Genomic DNA, 18942 nt, shown 5'->3' with positions numbered 1-18942 from the left:
GAGACGTCTGGTTCCCATCACCACCACTGTGAGGAGCTTTTAGAGGGACGTCTGGTTCCTATCACCACCACTGTGAGGAGCTTTTAGAGGGACGTCTGGTTCCCATCACCACCACTGTGAACGGTTCTGACTTGCTCAGTTTATCTAGAACAGAGAACCGCTCAGAATGACTCTGATTACATCTGAACCAGTTAATTATGTAGAGAATTTAGAAAAAAATCAAACAAGGTCCCCTTTAAAATTACAGTGAGGGATTTGTGGGTAATATAGTGTTAAAGGTAGTTTGAGGGGTTTGTGGGTAGTGTTGTGTTAATGTTAGTGAGGGGTTTGTGGGTAATATAGTGTTAAAGGTAGTTTGAGGGGTTTATGGGTAGTGTAGTGTTAATGTTAGTGAGGGGTTTATGGGTAGTGTAGTGTTAATGTTAGTGAGGGGTTTATGGGTAGTGTGTTAATGTTAGTGAGGGGTTTATGGGTAGTGTAGTGTTAATGTTAGTGAGGGGTTTATGGGTAGTGTAGTGTTAAAGGTAGTTTGAGGGGTTTATGGGTAGTGTAGTGTTAAAGGTAGTTTGAGGGGTTTGTGGGTAGTGTAGTGTTAATGTTAGTGAGGGGTTTATGGGTAGTGTAGTGTTAATGTTAGTGAGGGGTTTATGGGTAGTGTAGTGTTAATGTTAGTGAGGGGTTTATGGGTAGTGTAGTGTTAATGTTAATGAGGGGTTTATGGGTAGTGTAGTGTTAAAGGTAGTTTGAGGGGTTTGTGGGTAGTGTAGTGTTAATGTTAGTGAGGGGTTTATGGGTAGTGTAGTGTTAAAGGTAGTTTGAGGGGTTTGTGGGTAGTGTAGTGTTAATGTTAATGAGGGGTTTATGGGTGGTGTAGTGTTAATGTTAGTGAGGGGTTTATGGGTAGTGTAGTGTTAAAGGTAGTTTGAGGGGCTTGTGGGTAGTGTAGTGTTAATGTTAGTGAGGGGTTTATGGGTAGTGTAGTGTTAAAGGTAGTTTGAGGGGTTTGCGGGTAATGTAGTCAGATGGTCAGATGGTCATGTGAGCGTGGTCCTCCTCCAGTCGTAGTGGCCCATGGTGTAGATCGTTTTCGATGTTACCGTCGTCGTTAACGGCTCGGTGCGATATACAGTCGCCGTTATCCGTCGTCTCTCTGCACTCGCGCCATTCCTGAAGCTCCGCCTCCTCTTTGCTCTCGATGCTCTCGCTGGCCTCGCTGTCCTTCTCCGTAGCTGGCGTCGTCAGAGCTGGAGCGCTCAGTGTTGGTGCTACTGTTGGTCTGTTGCCCACGGTTACACCCAGTGCTGCAGTTCCCGTAGCAACTCCAGTGGCTGGTGGGGACGTAGCCACGCCCTGCAGGACAATTCCACCATAAATCTGCTGATGAAAATTGCGTCTGAAGGCATGAAGCCAACTCTGAGGACGAGAAAGAACAGTTTTCACTTTAACAGCACAAACATCAGCCTGCTGGGCAAAAACGCCGGCTCCCTTTAGATAAACGCTTAAAGATAAGATCATCAAAAAGCTTTAACTGCGTCAAACTGAGTCTTCAGAGTGTGAGTCGAAGTCAAAGCCCAGAGTCTTTAGGGGTGAGTCGAAGTCAAAGTCCCGAGTCTTTAGGGGTGAGTCAAAGTCAAAGTCTCGAGTCTTTAGGGGTGAGTCGAAGTCAAAGTCCCGAGTCTTTAGGGGTGAGTCAAAGTCAAAGTCTCGAGTCTTTAGGGGTGAGTCGAAGTCAAAGCCCAGAGTCTTTAGGGGTGAGTCAAAGTCTCAAGTCTTTAGGGGTGAGTCGAAGTCAAAGCCCAGAGTCTTTAGGGGTGAGTCAAAGTCTCAAGTCTTTAGGGGTGAGTCGAAGTCAAAGCCCAGAGTCTTTAGGGACGAGTCAAAGACAAAGTATTGAGTCTTTAGGGGTGAGTCGAAGTCAAAGCCCAGAGTCTTTAGGGGTGAGTCGAAGTCAAAGTCCCGAGTCTTTAGGGGTGAGTCAAAGTCAAAGTCTCGAGTCTTTAGGGGTGAGTCCAAGTCAAAGTCCCGAGTCTTTAGGGGTGAGTCAAAGTCAAAGTCTCGAGTCTTTAGGGGTGAGTCGAAGTCAAAGCCCAGAGTCTTTAGGGGTGAGTCGAAGTCAAAGCCCAGAGTCTTTAGGGGTGAGTCAAAGTCTCAAGTCTTTAGGGGTGAGTCGAAGTCAAAGCCTCGAGTCTTTAGGGGTGAGTCGAAGTCAAAGCCCAGAGTCTTTAGGGGTGAGTCGAAGTCAAAGCCCAGAGTCTTTAGGGGTGAGTCAAAGTCTCAAGTCTTTAGGGGTGAGTCGAAGTCAAAGCCCAGAGTCTTTAGGGACGAGTCAAAGCCAAAGTATTGAGTCTTTAGGGGTGAGTCGAAGTCAAAGCCCAGAGTCTTTAGGGGTGAGTCGAAGTCAAAGTCCCGAGTCTTTAGGGGTGAGTCAAAGTCAAAGCCTCGAGTCTTTAGGGGTGAGTCCAAGTCAAAGTCCCGAGTCTTTAGGGGTGAGTCAAAGTCAAAGTCTCGAGTCTTTAGGGGTGAGTCGAAGTCAAAGCCCAGAGTCTTTAGGGGTGAGTCGAAGTCAAAGCCCAGAGTCTTTAGGGGTGAGTCAAAGTCTCAAGTCTTTAGGGGTGAGTCGAAGTCAAAGCCCAGAGTCTTTAGGGACGAGTCAAAGCCAAAGTATTGAGTCTTTAGGGGTGAGTCTAAGTCAAAGTCTTGAGTCGTCAGAGTGTGAGTCGAAGTCAAAGTCTCGAGTCTTTAGGGGTGAGTCGAAGTCAAAGTCTCGAGTCTTTAGGGGTGAGTCGAAGTCAAAGTCTCAAGTCTTTAGGGGTGAGTCGAAGTCAAAGTCTCGAGTCTTTAGGGGTGAGTCAAAGTCTCAAGTCTTTAGGGGTGAGTCGAAGTCAAAGCCCAGAGTCTTTAGGGACGAGGCAAAGACAAAGTATTGAGTCTTTAGGGGTGAGTCGAAGTCAAAGTCTCGAGTCTTTAGGGGTGAGTCGAAGTCAAAGTCTCGAGTCTTTAGGGGTGAGTCGAAGTCAAAGTCTCGAGTCTTTAGGGGTGAGTCGAAGTCAAAGTCTCGAGTCTTTAGGGGTGAGTCGAAGTCAAAGTCCCGAGTCTTTAGGGGTGAGTCAAAGTCAAAGTCTCGAGTCTTTAGGGGTGAGTCGAAGTCAAAGCCCAGAGTCTTTAGGGGTGAGTCAAAGTCTCAAGTCTTTAGGGGTGAGTCGAAGTCAAAGCCCAGAGTCTTTAGGGGTGAGTCAAAGTCTCAAGTCTTTAGGGGTGAGTCGAAGTCAAAGCCCAGAGTCTTTAGGGACGAGTCAAAGACAAAGTATTGAGTCTTTAGGGGTGAGTCGAAGTCAAAGCCCAGAGTCTTTAGGGGTGAGTCGAAGTCAAAGTCCCGAGTCTTTAGGGGTGAGTCAAAGTCAAAGTCTCGAGTCTTTAGGGGTGAGTCCAAGTCAAAGTCCCGAGTCTTTAGGGGTGAGTCGAAGTCAAAGCCCAGAGTCTTTAGGGGTGAGTCGAAGTCAAAGCCCAGAGTCTTTAGGGGTGAGTCAAAGTCTCAAGTCTTTAGGGGTGAGTCGAAGTCAAAGCCCAGAGTCTTTAGGGGTGAGTCAAAGTCTCAAGTCTTTAGGGGTGAGTCGAAGTCAAAGCCCAGAGTCTTTAGGGACGAGTCAAAGCCAAAGTATTGAGTCTTTAGGGGTGAGTCGAAGTCAAAGCCCAGAGTCTTTAGGGGTGAGTCGAAGTCAAAGTCCCGAGTCTTTAGGGGTGAGTCAAAGTCAAAGCCTCGAGTCTTTAGGGGTGAGTCCAAGTCAAAGTCCCGAGTCTTTAGGGGTGAGTCAAAGTCAAAGTCTCGAGTCTTTAGGGGTGAGTCGAAGTCAAAGCCCAGAGTCTTTAGGGGTGAGTCGAAGTCAAAGCCCAGAGTCTTTAGGGGTGAGTCAAAGTCTCAAGTCTTTAGGGGTGAGTCGAAGTCAAAGCCCAGAGTCTTTAGGGACGAGTCAAAGCCAAAGTATTGAGTCTTTAGGGGTGAGTCGAAGTCAAAGTCTTGAGTCGTCAGAGTGTGAGTCGAAGTCAAAGTCTCGAGTCTTTAGGGGTGAGTCGAAGTCAAAGTCTCAAGTCTTTAGGGGTGAGTCGAAGTCAAAGTCTCGAGTCTTTAGGGGTGAGTCAAAGTCTCAAGTCTTTAGGGGTGAGTCGAAGTCAAAGCCCAGAGTCTTTAGGGACGAGGCAAAGACAAAGTATTGAGTCTTTAGGGGTGAGTCGAAGTCAAAGTCTCGAGTCTTTAGGGGTGAGTCGAAGTCAAAGTCTCGAGTCTTTAGGGGTGAGTCGAAGTCAAAGTCTCGAGTCTTTAGGGGTGAGTCGAAGTCAAAGTCTCGAGTCTTTAGGGGTGAGTCGAAGTCAAAGTCTCGAGTCTTTAGGGGTGAGTCGAAGTCAAAGTCTCGAGTCTTTAGGGGTGAGTCGAAGTCAAAGTCTCAAGTCTTTAGGGGTGAGTCGACGTCAAAGTCTCAAGTCTTTAGGGGTGAGTCGAAGTCAAAGTCTCGAGTCTTTAGGGGTGAGTCGACGTCAAAGTCTCGAGTCTTTAGGGGTGAGTCGACGTCAAAGTCTCGAGTCTTTAGGGGTGAGTCGAAGTCAAAGTCTCAAGTCTTTAGGGGTGAGTCGAAGTCAAAGCCCAGAGTCTTTAGGGACGAGTCAAAGCCAAAGTATTGAGTCTTTAGGGGTGAGTCGAAGTCAAAGCCCAGAGTCTTTAGGGGTGAGTCGAAGTCAAAGTCCCGAGTCTTTAGGGGTGAGTCAAAGTCAAAGTCTCGAGTCTTTAGGGGTGAGTCCAAGTCAAAGTACCGAGTCTTTAGGGGTGAGTCAAAGTCAAAGCCCAGAGTCTTTAGGGGTGAGTCAAAGTCAAAGCCCAGAGTCTTTAGGGGTGAGTCAAAGTCTCAAGTCTTTAGGGGTGAGTCAAAGCCAAAGTATTGAGTCTTTAGGGGTGAGTCTAAGTCAAAGTCTTGAGTCGTCAGAGTGTGAGTCGAAGTCAAAGTCTCGAGTCTTTAGGGGTGAGTCGAAGTCAAAGTCTCGAGTCTTTAGGGGTGAGTCGAAGTCAAAGTCTCGAGTCTTTAGGGGTGAGTCGAAGTCAAAGTCTCGAGTCTTTAGGGGTGAGTCGAAGTCAAAGTCTCGAGTCTTTAGGGGTGAGTCGAAGTCAAAGTCTCAAGTCTTTAGGGGTGAGTCGAAGTCAAAGTCTCGAGTCTTTAGGGGTGAGTCGACGTCAAAGTCTCGAGTCTTTAGGGGTGAGTCGAAGTCAAAGTCTCAAGTCTTTAGGGGTGAGTCGAAGTCAAAGTCTCGAGTCTTTAGGGGTGAGTCGACGTCAAAGTCTCGAGTCTTTAGGGGTGAGTCGACGTCAAAGTCTCAAGTCTTTAGGGGTGAGTCGAAGTCAAAGTCTCGAGTCTTTAGGGGTGAGTCAAAGTCTCAAGTCTTTAGGGGTGAGTCGAAGTCAAAGCCCAGAGTCTTTAGGGACGAGGCAAAGACAAAGTATTGAGTCTTTAGGGGTGAGTCGAAGTCAAAGTCTCGAGTCTTTAGGGGTGAGTCGAAGTCAAAGTCTCAAGTCTTTAGGGGTGAGTCGACGTCAAAGTCTCAAGTCTTTAGGGGTGAGCCGAAGTCAAAGTCTCGAGTCTTTAGGGGTGAGTCGACGTCAAAGTCTCGAGTCTTTAGGGGTGAGTCGACGTCAAAGTCTCAAGTCTTTAGGGGTGAGTCGAAGTCAAAGTCTCAAGTCTTTAGGGGTGAGTCGAAGTCAAAGTCTCGAGTCTTTAGAGGTGAGTCAAAGTCAAACACCCGAGCCTGTGGGGGCAAGTCAAAGTCAAAGTCTCGAGTCTTTAGGATGCAAGTCTAAGTCAAAGTCTCGAGTCTTTAGGGGTGAGTCAAAGTCAAAGTCTCAAGTCTTTAGGGGTGAGTCGAAGTCAAAGCCCAGAGTCTTTAGGGACGAGTCAAAGCCAAAGTATTGAGTCTTTAGGGGTGAGTCGAAGTCAAAGCCCAGAGTCTTTAGGGGTGAGTCGAAGTCAAAGTCCCGAGTCTTTAGGGGTGAGTCAAAGTCAAAGTCTCGAGTCTTTAGGGGTGAGTCCAAGTCAAAGTACCGAGTCTTTAGGGGTGAGTCAAAGTCAAAGTCTCGAGTCTTTAGGGGTGAGTCGAAGTCAAAGCCCAGAGTCTTTAGGGGTGAGTCGAAGTCAAAGCCCAGAGTCTTTAGGGGTGAGTCAAAGTCTCAAGTCTTTAGGGGTGAGTCGAAGTCAAAGCCCAGAGTCTTTAGGGACGAGTCAAAGTCAAACACCCGAGCCTGTGGGGGCAAGTCAAAGTCAAAGTCTCGAGTCTTTAGGATGCAAGTCTAAGTCAAAGTCTCGAGTCTTTAGGGGTGAGTCAAAGTCAAAGTCTCAAGTCTTTAGGGGTGAGTCGAAGTCAAAGCCCAGAGTCTTTAGGGACGAGTCAAAGCCAAAGTATTGAGTCTTTAGGGGTGAGTCGAAGTCAAAGCCCAGAGTCTTTAGGGGTGAGTCGAAGTCAAAGTCCCGAGTCTTTAGGGGTGAGTCAAAGTCAAAGTCTCGAGTCTTTAGGGGTGAGTCCAAGTCAAAGTACCGAGTCTTTAGGGGTGAGTCAAAGTCAAAGTCTCGAGTCTTTAGGGGTGAGTCGAAGTCAAAGCCCAGAGTCTTTAGGGGTGAGTCGAAGTCAAAGCCCAGAGTCTTTAGGGGTGAGTCAAAGTCTCAAGTCTTTAGGGGTGAGTCGAAGTCAAAGCCCAGAGTCTTTAGGGACGAGTCAAAGCCAAAGTATTGAGTCTTTAGGGGTGAGTCTAAGTCAAAGTCTTGAGTCGTCAGAGTGTGAGTCGAAGTCAAAGTCTCGAGTCTTTAGGGGTGAGTCGAAGTCAAAGTCTCAAGTCTTTAGGGGTGAGTCGAAGTCAAAGTCTCGAGTCTTTAGGGGTGAGTCAAAGTCTCAAGTCTTTAGGGGTGAGTCGAAGTCAAAGCCCAGAGTCTTTAGGGACGAGGCAAAGACAAAGTATTGAGTCTTTAGGGGTGAGTCGAAGTCAAAGTCTCAAGTCTTTAGGGGTGAGTCGAAGTCAAAGTCTCGAGTCTTTAGGGGTGAGTCGAAGTCAAAGTCTCGAGTCTTTAGGGGTGAGTCGAAGTCAAAGTCTCGAGTCTTTAGGGGTGAGTCGAAGTCAAAGTCTCGAGTCTTTAGGGGTGAGTCGAAGTCAAAGTCTCGAGTCTTTAGGGGTGAGTCGAAGTCAAAGTCTCAAGTCTTTAGGGGTGAGTCTAAATCAAAGTCTCGAGTCTTTAGGGGTGAGTCGAAGTCAAAGTCTCAAGTCTTTAGGGGTGAGTCGACGTCAAAGTCTCAAGTCTTTAGGGGTGAGTCGAAGTCAAAGTCTCAAGTCTTTAGGGGTGAGTCGAAGTCAAAGTCTCAAGTCTTTAGGGGTGAGTCGAAGTCAAAGTCTCGAGTCTTTAGGGGTGAGTCGACGTCAAAGTCTCGAGTCTTTAGGGGTGAGTCGACGTCAAAGTCTCAAGTCTTTAGGGGTGAGTCGAAGTCAAAGTCTCGAGTCTTTAGGGGTGAGTCGACATCAAAGTCTCGAGTCTTTAGGGGTGAGTCGACGTCAAAGTCTCAAGTCTTTAGGGGTGAGTCGAAGTCAAAGTCTCAAGTCTTTAGGGGTGAGTCGAAGTCAAAGTCTCGAGTCTTTAGAGGTGAGTCAAAGTCAAACACCCGAGCCTGTGGGGGCAAGTCAAAGTCAAAGTCTCGAGTCTTTAGGATGCAAGTCTAAGTCAAAGTCTCGAGTCTTTAGGGGTGAGTCAAAGTCAAAGTCTCAAGTCTTTAGGGGTGAGTCGAAGTCAAAGCCCAGAGTCTTTAGGGACGAGGCAAAGACAAAGTATTGAGTCTTTAGGGGTGAGTCGAAGTCAAAGTCTCAAGTCTTTAGGGGTGAGTCGAAGTCAAAGTCTCGAGTCTTTAGGGGTGAGTCGAAGTCAAAGTCTCGAGTCTTTAGGGGTGAGTCGAAGTCAAAGTCTCAAGTCTTTAGGGGTGAGTCGAAGTCAAAGTCTCGAGTCTTTAGGGGTGAGTCGAAGTCAAAGTCTCAAGTCTTTAGGGGTGAGTCGAAGTCAAAGTCTCGAGTCTTTAGGGGTGAGTCGAAGTCAAAGTCCAGAGTCTTTAGGATGCAAGTCTAAGTCAAAGTCTCGAGTCTTTAGGGGTGAGTCGAAGTGAAAGTCTCGAGTCTTTAGGGGTGAGTCGAAGTCAAAGTCTCAAGTCTTTAGGATGTGAGTCTAAATCAAAGTCTCGAGTCCACAGGGTGTGAGTCTAAGTCTCAGTCTTAAGCAGAGAACTGAGTTCAGTAGTTCTAGTTACTGGCTGCCCTGCACTGTTCAGGCTGATCAAACGTTCTCTGCTGCTGGATTTCCGGCAGGTCCAGCACGGTTTCCTCCACACGCTCAGGGTTTTATGAGATCAGGTCGTGTAACCTGGCTCGTCTTAATGAAAGCAGATAAAACCCTCTCTGTCTCACTCTGCAGGCTTCACGCTGATCATATTCAAATGCAGGAATAAAGCAGAAACAGATGCATCGCCAGTATTTTGGTGACTCGGCTGCAAACCGGTTTTTACCTTAATGAATGAATGAATGAATGAATGAAGTCTCAGTGCTGATCAGAGCAGTAATAAATAATTATAAACGGTAATAAACAGTTATAAACTGTAATAAACAGCACAGCGTCTCACCCTGCGAACGCTCTCCTCGCTGGCCTGACTGTTGTCCCCCAAATCTCCATCCAGACCAGTCTGATGTGCCAGCTACACACACACGCACACACACACGCACGCACACACACACGCACACACACGCACACGCACGCACACGCACGCACACGCACGCACACACACGCACACACACGCACACACACGCACACAGATACACACACAACACACACAGACACACAGACACACACACAACACACACAGACACACAGACACACAACACACACAGACACACAGACACACACAGGTGAATTAAAAGATCATTTTAGAACACACAGGTAAGACCCCTGTGCTCTCTGTATGAGTGGTCTTTACCTGAGCGTGCAGTGGACTGGGGGTCTCCTCAGACGTCTGAAACGAACCAGAGACAGATTAGCACAGGGGTGCAACTCTGGGGCCAAAGTGCAGCGCTGGGCCGAAGCCCAAAACACACAAAACACTAAACATTTCCAGAAGGCACACAGGTTAATAACATCACCGTAAATGGCCGTTTCAAAAAGAAATAAAGAGGAATTTCACAATATCTGCAGATTTCACAGAGCAGTTCTGAGCGGTTTGGTGTTCTAGATAAACTGACCGAGTCAGAACCATTCCCAGTGGTGGTGATAGGAACCAGACGTCCCTCTAAAAGCTCCTACAGAAAGTTCCTACATGAACTGGTTCTGAATTCACTGCCTGATGACTGAGACGCTGTTTTATGAGAGTTTAGAGAACTTCAACTCCATTCATGGTGGAGGGAGACATGCAGGGCGCTGTGCGGCAAAATAGTCCCCAAAGGAAACTCATTATTCCAGATTTTCCACTGTTTTCCATCATCGACATTCCATATAAGCTCAGAAGACTCGTGTAGGTTCTCTGGTGGTTCTGGATGGTAAATAAAGTGTCTATATCTGTGTTGTAGTCATGGAGACGCCTGGTTCCCATCACCACCACTGTAAAGACGTCTGAACCATTTCACACCAAACCCTCAGAACCTCTGATTAGATCACACACTGGATTATGGGGGAATTATGGAAAATGGGTGGAGTTCCCGTTTCAGTAAGTTATAGTAACTCATCTGAAGGTGGTGGAGGTTCAGAGCCGTTAGCTTACCGTGTCGTCTGAGGTCACGTTCAGAGACTCAGCCGTCTGGACGGAGAGAAGACAGGGACCAGGACGTCATTTACTCAGGAATGATGATAGTATCATTACAGCCTCAGGCTATTAGCACTACTAACTCACTCCAGCCGATCAGCACGCTCCCACAGGAATCCAGGCTGCTGATTGGCTGCTGAAACTGCATGCTTTTACTTCTTTATTAGTCAGTAATCCCGCTGGTGACATCACATATAAACAAAAATAATGTGTGGCCACGTCTTATTAACACAGGGAAACATATCCTAATGTGCGGCCACACCTTATTAACACAGGGAAACATATCCTAATGTGTGGCCACACCTTATTAACACACAAACATATCCTAATGTGTGGTCACGCCTTATTAACATGCGGAAACAATATCTTAATGTGTGGCCACACCTTATTAACATGTGGAAACAATATCCTAATGTGTGGCCACACCTTATTAACATGTGGAAACAATGTCCTAATGTGTGGCCACGCCTTATTAACACTCTGAAACATATCTTAATGTGTGGCTACGGCTTATTAACACATGAAAACAACATCCTAATGTGTGGCCACACCTTATTAACACGTGGGAATGAGATAATTAATTTGTGGACATGACTTAGTAAGGCGTGGGAACAAGATCATGCCTTCCTAAGTCAAGGCCATGCATTAGGATCTGGCCATGGCCATGGCTTACTAAGTTGTGGCCATGATTTAATTATCTTGTTCCTATGCCTTAGTAAGTCGTGGCCAGGCATTATTTTTAGTTTGACAGGATGTCACCAGCACCCAGTCTGTTAACGGTCAGCTGTAATCTGCAGTGGTCAGTAAAGGGTCAGTGACGGCAGTGAGTGTACCTGCTCAGAGGTGTCCGGATCAGACGCTGAATCCTGGAAAACACAACACACAGCCGGGATGAACGTCCTGAACCGGACTCACGGCCCCCAAAGCCCCTTCGTCTGGGCAGTGAGTGTTTACATGTTAAATCATTGTAATAAACACAAATAAACAGAGAAAAGAATTTCTTAAATAAACGTTGATCACCTGATTCTCCACCTTCTATTCCTTTATTTATCTCATTAATAAATCATTATTTATTCATCCCTATTTGATCCCAAATCACACTGCTGCTATTTCAATTGAACTGATTTACTGATTTACTGATTTACTGTTATGACTTTAATTATGACTTTTTTAGCATTTCATGCTTTTACAATCCCTAATTCAGCTACATTGTATATGAGGGTCTCCCTCATAGGAAGGTTTAAATAAAGGTTGATTGATTGATTGACTGATTGATTGATTGATTGGTTGATTGATTGATGTTGTGTGCTAGATAGCAGAGCAAAGTTTGGTTCCAGATGTTGTGTGCTAGATAGCAGAGCAAAGTTTGGTTCCAGATGTTGTGTGCTAGATAGCAGAGCAAAGTTTGGTTCCAGATGTCTTTATTCATCATGTATATTTATAATACATCAGCTGCTCCTGATTTAGCATAATGCATTATTGATTATTGATAGCTAAAGCGGATATTGATTAATATAATAATACTGATCTTTCTGGAGGAGACAATTAAACAGTGACATAAAAAAATCACTCCTATCTGCATTTATTCTGAATAAAGACTTACTGCACAGATAAACAGCCTTTTAACTGTTTTCCCAGGTACCCCGACCTTTCCCACAGCACTGGATATAATCATGAATAGGAAACAGGCATAACCCTAACCCTAAGCCAGAAAACAGCAAGAATAGAATTAACTGCTAAATGTCCAAAGCCCCCCGGTGGGCCCACCGGTGTTATTACACACTTCTGTAAAGTAAGAACAGCTCAGCCAGTTTGTACTGAAGTCCTTGTAGCTGCTGAATAATTAGCCTCAGTGTGTAATGAACCTGAGATTATAAAGAGCTACACTGAGCTGCACAGAGCTACACTGAGCTACACTGAGCTACACTGAGCTACACTGAGCTACACTGACATACACAGATCTACACTGAGCTACACTGACATACACAGAGCTACATTGAGCTACACTGAGCTACACTGAGCTACACTGAGCTACACTGAGCTACACAGAGCTACACTGAGCTACACTGAGCTACACAGAGCTACACAGAGCTACACTGACATACACAGAGCTACACTGAGCTACACTGACATACACTGAGCTACACTGAGATACACTGAGCTACACAGAGCTACACTGAGCTATACTAAGCTACACTGAGCTACACTGAGCTACACAGAGCTACACTGACATACACAGAGCTACACTGACATACACAGAGCTACACTGAGCTACACAGAGCTACACTGAGCTATACTAAGCTACACTGAGCTACACTGACATACACAGAGCTACACTGAGCTATACTGAGCTACACTGAGCTACACTGAGCTACACTGACATACACAGAGCTACACAGAGCTACACTGAGCTATACTGAGCTACACAGAGCTACACTGAGCTACACTGACATACACTGAGCTACACTGAGCTACACTGAGATACACTGAGCTACACAGAGCTACACTGAGCTATACTAAGCTACACTGAGCTACACTGAGCTACACAGAGCTACACAGAGCTACACTGACATACACAGAGCTACACAGAGCTACACTGAGCTATACTGAGCTACACTGAGCTACACTGACATACACAGAGCTACACAGAGCTACACTGAGCTATACTGAGCTACACTGAGCTACACTGACATACACAGATCTACACTGAGCTACACTGACATACACAGAGCTACATTGAGCTACACTGAGCTACACTGAGCTACACTGAGCTACACTGACATACACAGAGCTACACAGAGCTACACTGACATACACAGAGCTACACAAAGCTACACAGAGCTACACTGACATACACAGAGCTACACAGAGCTACACTGAGCTACACTGACATACACTGAGCTACACTGACATACACTGAGCTATACTAAGCTACACTGAGCTACACAGAGCTACACAGAGCTACACTGACATACACAGAGCTACACAGAGCTACACTGAGCTACACTGACATACACTGAGCTACACTGAGATACACTGAGCTACACAGAGCTACACTGAGCTATACTGAGCTACACTGAGCTACACTGAGCTACACAGAGCTACACAGAGCTACACAGAGCTACACTGAGCTATACTGAGCTACACTGAGCTACACTGAGCTACACTGAGCTACACTGACATACACAGAGCTACACAGAGCTACCCTGACATACACAGAGCTACACTGAGCTACAATGAGCTACACTGAGCTACACTGACATACACTGACATACACTGAGCTACACTGAGCTACACAGAGCTACACAGAGCTACACAGAGCTACACAGAGCTACACTGACATACACTGAGCTACACAGAGCTACACAGAGCCACACAGAGCTACACAGAGCTACACAGAGCTAAACTGACATACACTGAGCTACACAGAGCTACACAGAGCCACACAGAGCTACACAGAGCTACACAGAGCTACACAGAGCTAAACTGACATACACTGAGCTACACTGAGCTACACAGAGCCACACAGAGCTACACAGAGCTAAACTGACATACACTGAGCTACACAGAGCCACACAGAGCTACACTGAGCTACACAGAGCTCCACTGAGCTCCACAGAGCTACACTGACATACACTGAGCTACACTGACATACACTGAGCCACACAGAGCTACACTGAGCTACACAGAGCCACACAGAGCTACACAGAGCCACACAGAGCTACACAGAGCCACACAGAGCTCCACAGAGCCACACAGAGCTACACAGAGCCACATTGAGCTACACTGACATACACTGAGCTACACAGAGCTACACAGAGCTACACAGAGCCACACTGGGCTACACAGAGCTACACAGAGCTACACAGAGCCACACTGGGCTACACAGAGCTACACAGAGCTACACAGAGCCACACTGAGCTACACAGAGCCACACAGAGCCACACAGAGCCACACAGAGCTACACAGAGCCACACAGAGCTACACTGACATACACTGAGCTACACTGAGCTACACTGAGCTACACAGAGCCACACTGAGCTACACAGAGCTACACTGACATACACTGAGCTACACTGAGCTACACTGAGCTACACTGAGCTACACAGAGCTACACAGAGCTACACTGACATACACTGAGCTACACAGAGCTACACAGAGCCACACAGAGCTACACAGAGCTACACAGAGCTACACAGAGCTAAACTGACATACACTGAGCTACACTGAGCTACACAGAGCCACACAGAGCTACACAGAGCTAAACTGACATACACTGAGCTACACAGAGCCACACAGAGCTACACTGAGCTACACAGAGCTCCACTGAGCTCCACAGAGCTACACTGACATACACTGAGCTACACTGACATACACTGAGCCACACAGAGCTACACTGAGCTACACAGAGCCACACAGAGCTACACAGAGCCACACAGAGCTACACAGAGCCACACAGAGCTCCACAGAGCCACACAGAGCTACACAGAGCCACATTGAGCTACACTGACATACACTGAGCTACACAGAGCTACACAGAGCTACACAGAGCCACACTGGGCTACACAGAGCTACACAGAGCTACACAGAGCCACACTGGGCTACACAGAGCTACACAGAGCTACACAGAGCCACACTGAGCTACACAGAGCTACACAGAGCTACACAGAGTCACACTGAGCTACACAGAGCCACACAGAGCCACACAGAGCCACACAGAGCTACACAGAGCCACACAGAGCTACACTGACATACACTGAGCTACACTGAGCTACACTGAGCTACACTGAGCTACACAGAGCCACACTGAGCTACACAGAGCTACACTGACATACACTGAGCTACACTGAGCTACACTGAGCTACACAGAGCCACACTGAGCTACACAGAGCTACACAGAGCTACAAAGAGCCACACAGAGCTACACAGAGCCACACTGAGCTACACAGAGCTACAACGAGCTACAAAGATCTACCCAGAGCTACACAGAGCTACACAGAGCTAAACTGACATACACTGAGCTACACAGAGCCACACAGAGCTACACTGAGCTACACAGAGCCACACTGAGCTACACTGACATACACTGAGCTACACAGAGCCACACTGAGCCACACTGAGCTACACAGAGCCACACAGAGCCACACAGAGCCACACTGAGCTACACAGAGCTACACAGAGCTACACTGAGCCACACAGAGCCACACAGAGCTACACAGAGCTACACAGAGCTACACAGAGCCACACAGAAGCTTCAGATGAACTTACTGATCTCTCTGAGCTGCTGTCTGGAGGGAGCTGAGGAGGAAAGAGAAAAACAGTCAACACTTCACTGGAGGTTTGGTTTCATACATTTCAGCAAAAAAGTCTTCATATATATGAGTGTGTGGGTGTGGGTGTGTGTGTGTGTGTGTGTGTGTGTGTGTGATACCGGTGTCAGGGTCTCCACTGATTCACTTTGCTCAGAGCTCTCTGATTCAGAAGAGCTGTGCACCGCCGCCTAAAACAAAACCCAGAAAAGATCCACTCACTACTGAACCACTGCTGTGAATCACTGATCTGAGTCATGAGTCAGAATCATGGATCAGACTCCACTCTACTGAATCATAGTGGTGTGTGAGTGTTTCTACCTGGTCAACTGCCACCTGCTGTCCATCAGGTCGGCCTACCGGACCTACAAGAACACCTGGAACACCTGGAACAAGCTGAGCAGCAGGATTATTATTATTTTTACAGAATCATGTGTATGTACCTAATTTTCACATCATTATCATAATAATTCTTACTATATTGAGATACCTACATATATAACATACACAGGACTCTTATTATCATCATATAGATACATACACAGTCATGTGCAAAAGTTTGTGAGCCCCTGGTCAATCAATGTGTTGATGTTCTGAGGGCAAATAAGTAACTTGTCCTCTACAGACACACAGTTCGACAGTACTGATTCATACCTGGTCAGTTATGATCCTCTGTCCATCAGCGGGAACCGCCGGAGCTACAGGAACACCTGGAATAATCTGAGAAGCAGGAACAGCAGGAGTGACCTGAGGAGGAGAGAAATAACACAGCTTTCAACTGCAATACGTGGGGTCAGATGTACAAGTTCTTACAAGGTGTTTGATGTGTAAAGTGTGGTGTTTGATGTGTAAAGTGTGGTCTTTGATGTGTAAAGTTGTATGTATGATGTGTAAAGTGTGGTGTTTGATGTGTAAAGTGTGGTGTTTGATGTGTAAAGTGTGGTCTTTGATGTGTAAAGTTGTATGTATGATGTGTAAAGTGTGGTGTTTGATGTGTAAAGTGTGGTGTTTGATGTGTAAAGTGTGGTCTTTGATGTCTGAATCATGCTATTACATATATAAATCGTTACTGTTGATGTATAGATGATGGTGCGTATTAAAGAGAGATGGTCAGTGTTTCCTCACAGGCAGTAGGGCGGGGGTGTAGACCGGCATGTTGGTCTGCTGGCCCTCTGGATTGCTGACGCTGTTGAGGCTCCTCTGTGTGACCAGGTCATCTAAAACGTCCTTCTGAACAATCTGATACATAAACAGCCCCAATTACTCCTAAACTCTTTACTAATGAGCGTCTAATTGGTGATTTGTAATTTGAACTCATTACAGCTGACCAGGGATAATGACCAAATACAGACTGCTGAAATAAGAACGGACAGACACTGAAACCCACGGCGTCCTATTAAAGTTGTAGACTTTCCTGTTTGTGTGGTCAGACGAGTGGACGTTCCTCACTTTACCCAGTTTTGTTAAATTACTGTTCATCAAAGCAAACAAGCTTAATCGATTATATTTCAAGTAAACAATAAGCTTCATAACACGCAACAATTCCTCAGAAACCTGATTACAGCCCCATTAACGCTATCAAAGTCACGGCCCTCTGTAACACGTGCGCACAGAAAAAGCCTGAAGTGTAACAACAATAATAAAACATCAACACTGCTAAACGTAAACATTCACACTGCATTGATGTGAACCGTCAGTTCAGTGAGATCAGTGCAGCTTTACAGTCGTAGGAGTTCAGGTCAGCACACCCTCTACAGTGGACACGTTCAGGGACACTCCACTGATATTTCCAAATTTCTCTATAATTAAACTTTTAAGACGTAAACAGTGTCGTTCAGAGACTGGAGTTCTAGATAACCTTCCCGAGTCAGAGCCATTCACAGTGGTGGTGATGGGAACCAGACGTCCCTCTAAAAGCTCCTCACAGTGGTGGTGATAGGAACCAGACGTCCCCCTCTAAAAGCTCCTCACAGTGGTGGTGATGGGAACCAGATGTCCCTCTAAAAGCTCCTACAGAAAGTTCCTACATGAACTGGTTCTGAATTCACTGCCTGATGACTGAGACGCTGTTTTATGAGAGTTTAGAGAACTTCAACTCCATTCATGGTGGAGGGAGACATGCAGGGCGCTGTGCGGCAAAATAGTCCCCAAAGAAAACTCATTATTCCAGATTTTCCACTATTTTCCATCTTCAACATTCCATATAAGCTCAGAAGACTCGTGTAGGTTCTCTGGTGGTTCTGGATGGTAAATAAAGTGTCTATATCTGTGTTGTAGTCATGGCGACGCCTGGTTCCCATCACCACCACTGTAAAGACGGCTGGACCACTTCACACCAAATCCCTTTGGATCTGTCTGTTCCCGACACTCCGAGTTCACGTTTCTGAACGTTCTAGCCCACAAATTCTATTTGCTTTCTTTTCTGTTTATTTGTTTAACATATTGGAAAGAAATGAAACACAAAAATGTAATATAATAATATAATATCCGTTAAACTCAACATCATCGCATCCAGTGAGATCAGTCGGCAGCGGCGTGGAATAAAGCCTCGTTACATTGATTAGCCCAGTTTTCACTTCTCCAGAAAAGTTACTGCTTCAGAGACGTGAGACTTTGTTCAGACAGCAGCAAAATAACCTCAGAAAACCAACCACATGGAATAAGACCGGGGTGCACAAACTTTCGCACACGCTGAGAACTGCAGGACAAACTCAGTAACACTGAGTCCTCCGCGCTGTTAGAAGGGTCAGAGCGGTGTACTCACCGGAGAGGCCGCGGTCAGGCCCAGCAGGCAGGTCAGCACCACAGACATCAGCATCATTCGGCTGGTAGACGATCCACAGACACACTGACCCTCAGACTCACACGGAGCCTTTATATCACCCCACCGCTGGTTTTAGGAGTGACAGCTGTGGTTTCATCTCAGAGGAAGTGCAGCGGTTTAGAGACCAGCCTGCTCATCCTCTCCTCTGCCCTCCACCCACTCCTCCTTTATCCCTCTCTCTCTCTCTCTCTGCTCCAAAAACACATCACTGCATCCTCTTTTCCACCTTTTCACAGACTGCAGCACAAATTCTCTCTGCTGTTGCCATGGCGATGCAGGCTGTTGTGCTGCCCGTCACACTGTATTTTAAATTTGCTGTTTGAACTGTTAAAGAGTTGTTTTTAAAGGGGAATTCCATAGAATTTTAGAATGTCTCTGCATAATCAAGTCCATTCAACAGAAACAGTGGTGGTGATGGGAACCAGACGTCCCCCTCTAAAAGCTCCTCACAGTGGTGGTGATAGGAACCAGACGTCCCTCTAAAAGCTCCTACAGAAAGTTCCTATATGAGCTGGTTCTGAATTCACTGCCTGATGACTGAGACGCTGTTTTATGAGAGTTTAGAGAACTTCAACTCCATTCATGGTGGAGGGAGACATGCAGGGCGCTGTGCGGCAAAATAGTCCCCAAAGAAAACTCATTATTCCAGATTTTCCACTGTTTTCCATCATCAACATTCCATATAAGCTCAGAAGACTCGTGTAGGTTCTCTGGTGGTTCTGGATGGTAAATAAAGTGTCTATATCTGTGTTGTCGTCATGGCGACGCCTGGTTCCCATCACCACCACTGTGAAGACATCTGGACTGTTTCACACCAAACCCTCTGAGTCACATCTCAAAAACGGGTGGAGTTCCCCTTCAGGACCTCTGTGTTTTGATGAGTCTGATTCATTGCCAGTGAAAGAGCTACAATTAGCCGGACGCTGATTTATGCTGCTGCTGAAGTGTTTGGGCATG

General features: G+C 46.5%; 1 protein-coding gene across 1 annotated transcript; it reads right to left on the bottom strand.

Annotated features, from left to right (window-relative positions):
* Window positions 1-387: 387 nt before the first annotated feature.
* Window positions 388-18333, bottom strand: LOC108413401. The gene is made up of 11 exons (XM_037540976.1): window positions 17926-18333; window positions 16287-16400; window positions 15816-15908; window positions 15483-15557; window positions 15284-15352; window positions 15121-15150; window positions 10686-10718; window positions 9811-9846; window positions 9034-9069; window positions 8683-8754; window positions 388-1413 (listed from the first exon to the last, which is right to left on the bottom strand). The coding sequence occupies exons 1-11, from the start codon at window positions 17980-17982 to the stop codon at window positions 1027-1029; spliced, it is 1002 nt and encodes a 333-aa protein (XP_037396873.1). The 5' UTR covers window positions 17983-18333; the 3' UTR covers window positions 388-1026.
* Between the last annotated feature and the right edge of the window lie 609 nt (window positions 18334-18942).

The sequence above is a fragment of the Pygocentrus nattereri genome, chromosome 9 (genome assembly GCF_015220715.1).
Source record: "Pygocentrus nattereri isolate fPygNat1 chromosome 9, fPygNat1.pri, whole genome shotgun sequence".
NCBI lineage: Eukaryota > Metazoa > Chordata > Actinopteri > Characiformes > Serrasalmidae > Pygocentrus > Pygocentrus nattereri.
The sequence above is the reverse complement of the archived record's forward strand: the minus strand, read 5'-3'. Positions and strand labels throughout refer to the sequence as shown.